The sequence below is a fragment of the Zalophus californianus genome, chromosome 9 (assembly GCF_009762305.2).
Source record: "Zalophus californianus isolate mZalCal1 chromosome 9, mZalCal1.pri.v2, whole genome shotgun sequence".
NCBI lineage: Eukaryota > Metazoa > Chordata > Mammalia > Carnivora > Otariidae > Zalophus > Zalophus californianus.
Window position 1 is genome coordinate 57,107,508 of NC_045603.1, and position 9,267 is coordinate 57,116,774.

General features: G+C 58.7%; 1 protein-coding gene across 9 annotated transcripts; it reads right to left on the reverse strand.

Annotated features, from left to right (window-relative positions):
• Window positions 1–55: 55 nt before the first annotated feature.
• On the reverse strand, window positions 56–7,468 carry MBD6 (methyl-CpG binding domain protein 6). Of its 9 annotated transcripts, XR_003520094.2 has the most exons (15): window positions 7,190–7,467; window positions 6,085–6,148; window positions 5,773–5,909; window positions 5,367–5,469; window positions 5,074–5,236; window positions 3,793–4,845; window positions 2,944–3,605; window positions 2,511–2,664; window positions 2,159–2,328; window positions 1,617–2,030; window positions 1,458–1,525; window positions 1,175–1,238; window positions 855–1,024; window positions 528–591; window positions 56–270 (listed from the first exon to the last, which is right to left on the reverse strand). XR_003520094.2 is itself a non-coding variant. In XM_027595234.2 (13 exons), exons 3-13 carry the CDS (start codon window positions 5,883–5,885, stop codon window positions 950–952), a joined length of 3,039 nt encoding a protein of 1,012 aa, XP_027451035.2. In that variant the 5' UTR covers window positions 5,886–5,909; window positions 6,085–6,148; window positions 7,190–7,467; the 3' UTR covers window positions 56–949. The 9 variants fall into 9 exon arrangements, 5 of the variants coding, with proteins under 5 accessions (XP_027451035.2, XP_027451038.2, XP_027451036.2 ...); XR_003520095.2 differs by lacking the exon at window positions 528–591; XR_003520092.2 differs by having other exon boundaries at window positions 56–591.
• Window positions 7,469–9,267: the final 1,799 nt, after the last annotated feature.

Below are 9,267 nucleotides of genomic sequence, written 5' to 3' on the forward strand. Positions count from 1 at the left end.
ACTGTAACCTGCTCTTACCAAAGAATTAAGGAAAAAATGAGTACAGAGTCAGAGCCAGAGTTTCAAAATATTCTCATCTGTTAAATTAAGAGTGTCTCCCATAGAAAAGCAGTGGAGGCCCCACAGGGCAAGTACAAAACAGAATTAAAACTCCCAAGGGTCTTGTCTTTACAAAAGAAAAGGCAGGAGGCAGCCCCTGGACAGCGGGTCGTGCTGGCCGCTCCGGTTGGACCACGTTGCATAATCCTCAGTCGCATCATCACAACGTCTCTGAGCGTTTCGATGGGGGAGAAGGGGCAGTGTAGTGTGTGTGGGAGGAGAGGCCCAGCGGGCTCTCTGTGCCCCCTTACCCCCTTTTAGATCCCAGAGGAAAGTAGAGGGAAGCTGGCTACACCTTGAAATGAGGCTATGTGTTTCAAACCTGGGGACAGGGGTAAAAGGGGATCTGTGCTTTGAGCAACCTGAGCCAGAGGCAGAGGGGTGTTGGAGGGGTGAGGGGGGAATGCATGATGCTTATTGCTTTGTACCTTTCACTGGGTAGGAGGGCAGCAGCCAACAGTAGCTCACAGGTTTGTAAACTGAGCCTGCTGGCTTCAAGAAGGGAGGCAATGAAGTCGAATTAAATATAAAAGAGTCATTTGTGCAAAAATAACTTAAACAAATAAAAGACCTGGGGAAGGGGGTGTTCCCCTTAGCCTGGTGGGGAGAGGGCCATATACCACCCCCCCAGGCCTTTTCAGTGACATGGCTTTGGGGGGGAGGGGGTGAGCTTCCCTACCCCCTGCAATGGCTCAGGATGGGATTGTAGGGGAAGGGCTTGCATTTGTGCTCTGAGTGGGGAGTAGTGCCCCCACCCACTGTCCACAGGTGCAGGTGGCTGGCAGGGGCTCCCAAGGCTCAGCACTCAGCTCTCCCCAATCAGGGTCAGATCCAGCTCCAGGTATGGCTGCTAAGGGGCCAGTTTCCTCCTCTTGTTTTTGGCAGGACGGCCAGGGCGGGCCCGGGGAGGCAGAGGGACAGCCGCCTATACAGGAGGGGAAGTTGAAAGAAGTGATCAAACAGCTAGGTATTGGGAAGTCTTTTTATTTTCTCCCCACTCCCCCTAATCCTCTTCTCCTGCCTCATCCCTGACAACCCACCCGCCCCCCCCGCCCCAACCCTGACACACACTTACGCGGGTTGTAGGGCTGGGGTCCAAGGTAACGTCCTGGCGGGAGCTATTGCTGTTCCGGGTAGGGCTGCAATAAGGGCACGGATGATCAGGAATACTTCCCCAAGCACGAGATGAAGTTGAGAGTTTGGATGGGAAACTTTCTACTTTTGGATCATAAAGGCATAATATCCTTATACATATTTAAATAAGTTTGTGCCTTTTTGAAAGTCAACCCACTCTAGACATTTCTATAAACCATCAAGAAGTGGGGAAAGGCAAGGACTGTGGTAGGCCCAACACTCACTTGTATTTTCTCCTCCGGCCACGACGAGACTTTCTAACTACCCCTGGGGGCACCTGGGAAAACACCGACTGTATGTGTGGGAAAAGTCAAGGAAAGGAACTGTGTTCCCAGCCTTTCCTCAGAGCCCTTCAGCCCAAACCTCCATCACCCTGCACTCACCTTAAGGTCCTCAGAATGGGGTTCAGGAGGGGATGGATCCTTGGGCTCAACACCCCCTTCAGCCAGCTCCCCATTATGCTGCCAGTGGTGGGTCCTTCTTGGGGACCGTTCCATTTGTCCATTGAAGCCACCACGTGCCCCCCACTTGAGGGCCAGTTGGCCAGGCTCCCGCCGGCTGCCAGGCTTTCGGCCCCGGCCTGGCCTGGCCTCACCATTAATGCCCCTAAGTCCCCCTCCTCCCCTCCGGCCCCGTTTCCCTGACCCCCTCCCAGTGAGCAGCTCAGGGACTGGGGGGTCGGGAGAACCGTGGGGTGGGGCTAAGGCACTGAGGGGAGGCCGGGCAGGCTCCGGTTCCAGGGCTGAGGTGGGGCTCTGAGGGGGCAGACAAGGGGCTTCTGGCTGCTCTGGAGGAATCTGCAGGCAAAAAATAAAATCTTAGTCCCAAATATGGTTCCTCTGCTACTGTAACTCAAAAAAATCTACTTCCAGTTTGGGAAAAAATTCTGTCCCTAACACCCCCCACCCCCAACACACACCATCACCTGGAGACTCTGTAGCAGGCAGGCTAGGGGACTAGAAGCCTCTGAGAGGGGTGGAGGAGCTCCCCCCCCAGGGAGGAGCTGCAGCCCCAGCTGGCCAGAGAGAAGAGGGCCAGGAGGCTGCAGCAGGCTGGGGAGGGCTCCAGGGCTGCTGGTCAGCGAAGACAGATCACCTGTGAGGAGTTGGAAGGTCAGAAGTCTCCCTCTGCAAACCAGTTAGGCTGAGTAGACCCTATTTATCTCGTAGGCTTAACCCCAGGGTCAAAGACTCTTCCCCAAGTCATCTAGCCTCTACTCCCAATTTTTACTGCTTCCTTTTTTCCCCTCTTTCACACCAGTTTTCCCTCAGACTCACCCAGCAGGCTGGCACTCAGCAGAGGGCTAAGGAGTTGGGGGGGTCTCCCTGAGTTGGAGGGGGCCTTGCCCAGAGAGGAGGCCCCCGGGTCAGTAGTTGCCGTGGTGACACTGGAGGTAGGTGGTCCAGGTTGGGGGGCACTCAGGACACAGGGCTAAGGAGAAAGAATGGTTATAACACTATGTGTGTGAAATATTTCATAAATGTAGAGTACTTTCACATATACAATCTCACTGAAGCCTCACGTGAAGTAGGCCACGCTTATTAAATACAGACCCAGTTCTTGCAGCCATCCTACCCCCAGCCAAGAACTAAGCCCTCCCCAAAGGCCCTGAGGAAGAGCTCAGGCATGAAACTGAAAGCCTTGGATTCCCAGCTCCCATCCCTGATTCCACCTCTTGTTCTGTCCCACCCACTCACCCCCTATCCTCACCTGGGGGGGTGTCCCCGAGGGGGGATCCAGGCTGGCAGCCAGCAGCGCAGAATTTAAAGCTATGAGGGTGGGGGGGGCTGAAAGTGGGGGGAACAGTAGGGGGGGCAGGTCTCCCAAACCTGAAAATGTCTCCCCACTTGGACCCCCAGCTCCCTCTGCAGATCCCTCCCCATCCCCAGCTGTGGGGCCCAGGGCCAACAGGGGCAGGAAAGAGGCAAGGAGGTTGCTAGGAGGTGCAGAAGGGGGTGGAAGAAGGTCTGAGGGGGGCGGTGGAAGCAGGGAAGCCACCAAAAGCGAAGGCCCTTCAGGCTCGCCTGGGGCCAGGGGAGGGCCAGGTCCTCCCGGTGGGGGTAGCAGGGGCTCAGGGGGAGGTTGTCCCCCTCCCCCAGCCAGCACGCCAAATAAACTGTGGCTGAGCAGTGGAGAAGGTGGGGGCTGCCCCAGACTCAGAGGGAGAGGCAAGGCCCCTAGCATCCCCGGGAAGCCGGCTCCACTCAGCGCCAGACCCTGCTCAGGACTGGGGAAAGGGAAAGCCTCCCCACCAGCCAGGGGAGGCAGAGGGCAGGCTGGGCCCGCCCCCATCCCGAGCCCTTCAGATGGGCTTTGAAGCACAGGGCTGGGGACCAGGGGGGCTTTGGAGGCAGCTGGTGGGGCAGGGGCACCTGCAAAGAAAAAGAGAAAATTCAGCCCAAGGGAGAACCTTTCTCCCAGCATCCAGAGAACCCAACCTTCATGCCTCCAACCCGGAAAACCACCGAAGAGCTCTCTAAACTCCCCTAAACGCCCTGGCTGCCTTTTTCCACCGAGAGGAGGAAGGGCTCTTGCACGCTCACGCTCACGCTCACGTACCTGGCACACTGCTGAGGCCGCCACTGGTGGCCCCCGGGAGGGAGGGCGGAATAGGGCGCCTGGGCTGGGGAGGGCTCCCTGAGGAGAGGGCTGGGGGAGGAGGAAGGTGTGCATCTGACCCCAAAAGGTTAAAGCTTCCATCGGAGTGGGAAGGGCCAGGGGTGGGGAGTCCCAGCAGGGACAGCACAGAAGGGAGAATCGGTTGGGATGGCTCAGGGAGAGGAAAGGGTTGGGGGACGGGAGCAGGGGCCCGAGGACGGCTCCGTCTAGGGGCTTGAGGACCTCCCCCTTCTAGCAATCGCAGTACAGTTGGGGGTCTGCGGGGACGACGCTGAGAGGGCCGGGGTGATGAGGAGTGGGAAGCCGAGGGTGTCTGGGCACGGGGCCTTCGGCCCTGTAAAGTGCTGGGAGGGGGGAGCAGGGGGTGCTGTGCCTTGGCCGCTGCAGAGAGTAGGCTGCTAGCAAGGAAGGGGGGTGCCCCGGGCCCCTCCACCGTGGGGGCCCCTCCTAGGGGTCCCAAGACCAGGGGCAGGTGCATAGTGGCTGAAGACACTGCTGGCTGAGTGGCAGGGCCAGGGGGGCCAGGGGGACCGGGGAGGTTATTGCTTGGGGGCAGAGCAGGGGGTGTTAAGGCATCACTACAGTGGAAGAGAGAAGGGTCTGAAGGTGGTGAGGAGGAGGCATGGGGGGCTGGAGAAGAGCCCAGGTCAGGGGGCACCAGGCTGGAGCGGAGGGCGGCTCCCCAGTTGTAGGAGGGAGCGTTGAGGCTGATAGCGGGTGGAGGGGGTGGGGCTGGAGAGGGGGCGTTGCCCCTTGGGAGGAAACAGGGGCTGCTGCTGCCTCCAGAGGGGACAGGGTCAGGAAGCCTTGGTGGTGGGAAGAGCCCCCCAGGGCCTGCTAGAGGGGGGAAGGCCTGTGGAACTGAGGGTGGTTCTGGGGGAAGGGAGCCAGGTCCCCCATTAAGTGGAGTTGTAGGAGGGACTCGACAGGGAGGGCGGGCAGAGGGGGGCCCTGGGGACACAGTGTGGAACATTTGGGGGCTCGCTCCCTCTCCTGCAATAAATGAGAAATGAAGGGTCAGCCTGTGGCTCCCCTTCCAACAACTTTCTTTTGTCTTCTCCATCCCATCTCCCACAAACTCCCAACCTCCCTGTGCCTTCCTCTCCTCAAGCGCTCCCTACTCCACTCCTGTCCTTGCTCCCTCTCATGGAGCTCCTCCCACCGTCCCTCTTCCAGGCCCGTAAGTTTTCCTCAGTTGTCTATGAAGTAGAGAAGACTCACCAGGAGAAGAGTGTGAGCAGGTGGTCTCCATGCTGCGGTACAGAGTTGCCATGGCAACGGCTTTCCGCCGGTGGTTGCACAGCTTGGTCATGTCCTCCTCTGATGCGGGCCCCACCCCAGCCCCACCCGGGGTCACCGGGGCCAAAGGGTCAAAGTTGAAAACCTGTAAGGCGGGAGTCACGGACAGGGACCCTGAGAGAGTGGCACCTGGGAGAAGCGCTACCACGGTCAGTGACTTGTATTAGGTCTCTTGGCTTATCCCTGTATTCTCTGGCACCCCTCACCACTCTGACCTTGGGGACATTGAGTGGACACTCCAGACCGCACTTGCAGGTCCCATCGCTGAGGAGGTAGCTCCGGGTTTGCTCCAAGGAAGACAGCTCTGTGCCACTTGGGCTGGGAGAGCACAGGGTCAGAGAGCACGGAGTTAGTTGACACTGAATCAGGAGATGTGCCTAAAGGACAGTTCCTTAGTCAAAGACCTTCCTAGGAAGGGCAGAGAGTAAAGAATGTGGAAAGAGAAAGAGGGAGAACAGATTTAAAGGGCCAAAGATACAGAGAGCAAAAAGGCCGAGGAAGGAAGAACAGAGGAGAGCAATAGGATATCAGAGATCTGGGCGCTGAGAGGAGAGGCGGGAGGGAAAACTCAGGCACTGAACGGCCTGGGGATAGAACTCTGGGAACCCTGAGGATCCATACCTGATATAGAGCACAGCACCCTCTCGAACACAGCGCTGCCAGCCGATGGGGACAGATGTGGCCACAGGGCCCCCAGCTCTGTCTGCTCCACTGCTCTCATTGCCCCCATTCATTGTGTGTAATCAGCTCCCACGTGCCTGATAACACAGACATCCATGTGGGCATTAGGAGGATTAAACTGCACTGGGTACCTGAGGGAGTACGCCAGGAAGGCAAAGATTGTGGGGAGACCCAAAAGAACTCAGGGGCATGGAGAAACCCTGAGAGCTGGGAGAGAAAATGAAGAACTCTCTGCCATCCCGCCGTGGCTACCTGAACATCTCTGCAAACATTGTGGGGTCCAGTCTAAAGCCGGGGCCTCCGGCTTAGCCCACACCTGCAACACAGGAGAGAGAAGGGACTGTCGGAAATCTGCCCAACTCAGAAAAGCACCAAACCCCAGGACACTCTCAAGGGAAAGATCCTTAACCCTACAGGTAAGTGCACACACAGATCTCAGGGATCTGCTGGCTGAGTCCACAACCATCCTTTCTATGTACAGGCCCTAGGAACCAGAGGATCAAAGCCTCAACGCCCAGAGACCAAGGAAGCAGAGCCCAATCCCTAGACATAAAGGGGCAAGGCCCCTTTGTCCCATCAGAGACAGAAGACTTCATCCTGGAGTATGGGCAAATTCCCATAATGCCAGGCCACTAGGAAGTTTCCCAGAGAGTCTGGCCCCCTGCTGTTCCCTACCCCCAGGAAGATCATATAAAAAGTACAGATTGCCCCACAGGTCACCAGGCAATTGCCCAACTGCCCGCTGGGGTGGTACCAACAGAACCCCCCCATGCCTGCTCCATTAGATAATCACCGATCTAGTTGATTTGGATCTTCTTAAGAAAGGTTGGAATCATAGCTCTGTCTTCTCCCAGAATCCTGAGAAGCTCCTGATTTCCCCCCAAGCCTCAGGCAAGGGGATTCAGCACCTCCTACCCCACTGGCTTCAAATTGGCTCCGAGAAGGATTCTCCTCTGATATGTGGGGTCGCCCCCCCACCCTCCAAACCTGCAAGTATCCTCTCCAATCTCACCATCGCTCCCACCCCACACTGGCGGCTTCTAAACTTTCCCTCTCATAACAAGGCGCCCTGTCACCCAGCCTGCTTCCCTCAGCCTGGGGAGGAGGGGAAGGCGCACGAAGTAGGAAGGAACTTGGGGAGAGGGCGGGCGGAGGGTGGGCGAAGCACTGAGGGGAAGGAGGTGAAGAAGGCAAAAGTCAAGCAGTGAGAGGGAGAAACGGTGGGGGCAGGTGAGGGCGGGGGAGTGGGGATGGGGCCAGGGAAAGGGGCCGAGAGGACGCGGAGGGGGCAGAGGGTAGGGACTGGAGGGGAGGGGAGGGGGAGGGGCGGGGTGGGGGGGCCGGGCCCTGCACTCACCGCGGCCCATGGTTCGGCCGGCCCCGCCCTGCGCAGTCGCGGCCCAGAGGGTGAGTGGGAGGGAGTGGGAGGAGGGTCGGTGGAGCCCGAGCCTCCGGTACGGCCCCGGCCGGTCCTAGCAGGAAGCGCCGCCGCCGCCGCCGCGGATCACCGAGCGGCCTCCCGCGCATGCGCCATGGGGGCCAGGGGCAGCCCTGGGGATTCCGTTCCCAGAAGGCACCGCGCAGGCTGCTGCCGCCGCCGCCGTCGCTGCCGCCGCCACCGCCGCAGCCGCCGCCGCCGCCGCCGCTGCCCGGACGGGAGAGGGGCGGGGCCGGGCCCCCGCCCAGCGGACAACGACGAGCCAACAGGAGGGGCCGCAGTGCGCATGCGGGAGCGCGCCTACCCCTCCCCCACAACCCCCCATTAATCCCCAAGAGAACAAACACCCCACGCGGCCCCCCCGCCCTCCGCGGAAGGATCTGAGCCTCTTCCCAGGCCACCGGTGGCCAATCCCAGCCCTCCCCGGGGAGGGGCCCCTTCCAAAGCCACAATCTGTTGGGGGAGCCAGGAATGCCAGGTCCGGGAGGGGCCAGCCCCAAAAGATGAAAGTCGCGATTTGCCCTGCCCCGCCCCAAAGGCTTCCCGGGTAGTGTGCTGGGACTTGACCCGCCTCCCCAGGTCAACATGTCACAACACGACCTCAGCCTGTCAAGTCACATGACCTTTGCCTGTCACTGACAACCTGGTCAAGTCTTTGGGCCAGGAGAGACCATCTGGTCTAACCCACCCCCCACCCCCATTTACAGAAGGAAATGGAGGTCTGGAGCAACGGAGCAGGCCTGGCCAAGGACCTGTCACTGTCACACCACCACCTAAATCTGCCTTCCAGCCACAACCGACCTTGTGACCGATTCTCCTTAACTCTGGCTGCCCCCACGAGGGTATGACAGTATATATAACCGGCGGCCACATGGCATCTTTTTTCTACCTAATGGCACAAGAAAAATACTTTGCATTCTAAGTGGTGCTTTTCACTTTTGTTTAAGCTGCCTCCAAGTTCATAGTTCTCTCATTTTATCTTCACAACTCATCTTTTATTTACAAACAAGAACAGTTGAGGCACAGAGAGATTAGGTGGCTGGCCTAGGGATCCCTGTCCCTCAACTGAGGGAGAGTTGAGGCTAGAATCTGGGCTCCTAACAACCCGGTCCACGGCAGTTGTGCGCTCAAGTGCACCCAGTGTCCCAGGCAACGAGGCTCTAATGTCGCCCAAGCACCTAGGAGGCAGGAGGCTTGTGCACGGCTCCTCACAGCAGGGAGTCACAGGACTTGCGCGTCCGGTACAGCGGAAAGGTCGGGTCTTGATCTTTTGGTGAAGAGCACCAGAGCACGGTGGAGGGGGGCAATGATGAGTGGGGAAACAGGGCGAATAGCGTCCACTGGGCAAAGGACATGAATTCTGGCATGCTGAGGGCTCATCAGAAACTTCACCAAGATAAAAGTTTAGGGTGCTTTCCTGCGAGGAGCTGAAAATGACCATCAAAAGTATTCAAGTTCCTCGACCCCTTCTGGGGGAATTAGGGGAGCTACAAGAGAAGATCTTTTTAAGAATACTCGATAAGACGTTAGGCAGTCCTGTGGCTGGATGCAAACTTTCAAGAGATTGGTTTAAAGACCTTGTGCCCATTAATTGGGAGGGAACCGAGTAAAATGGGAGTCCCTTATGGAAAAGGTGCAACGGGGGCTAATGCCAGGTGGGCAGAATAAGAGCTCCTGAGGAAGACAAGCTGCACCGAGGGTTCGCAGGCAGCCTAGGGGCAGCCACGGTTGATAGCCGTTGGGGCCGTTGGGAGCCTGGCGCTGGCGCCCCGCCCTCTCCTCTCCTCTCCGCCACCACCACCCCCCGCACCTCCCACCACCCTGGTAGTCCCCTGCGCGTGCGCGCGGAGACACCGGTTGCCAAACATTGCATCATCCCCGCCCCCCTTTCCTCCCCTCCCCCTCCAGCTCTCCCCTCCGCGCGCGCGCATGACTCACTCACCTCCTCCGCGAAGCCTCGTGACCCAAAGCCACTTCCGGGTCCAACACAACGTCTA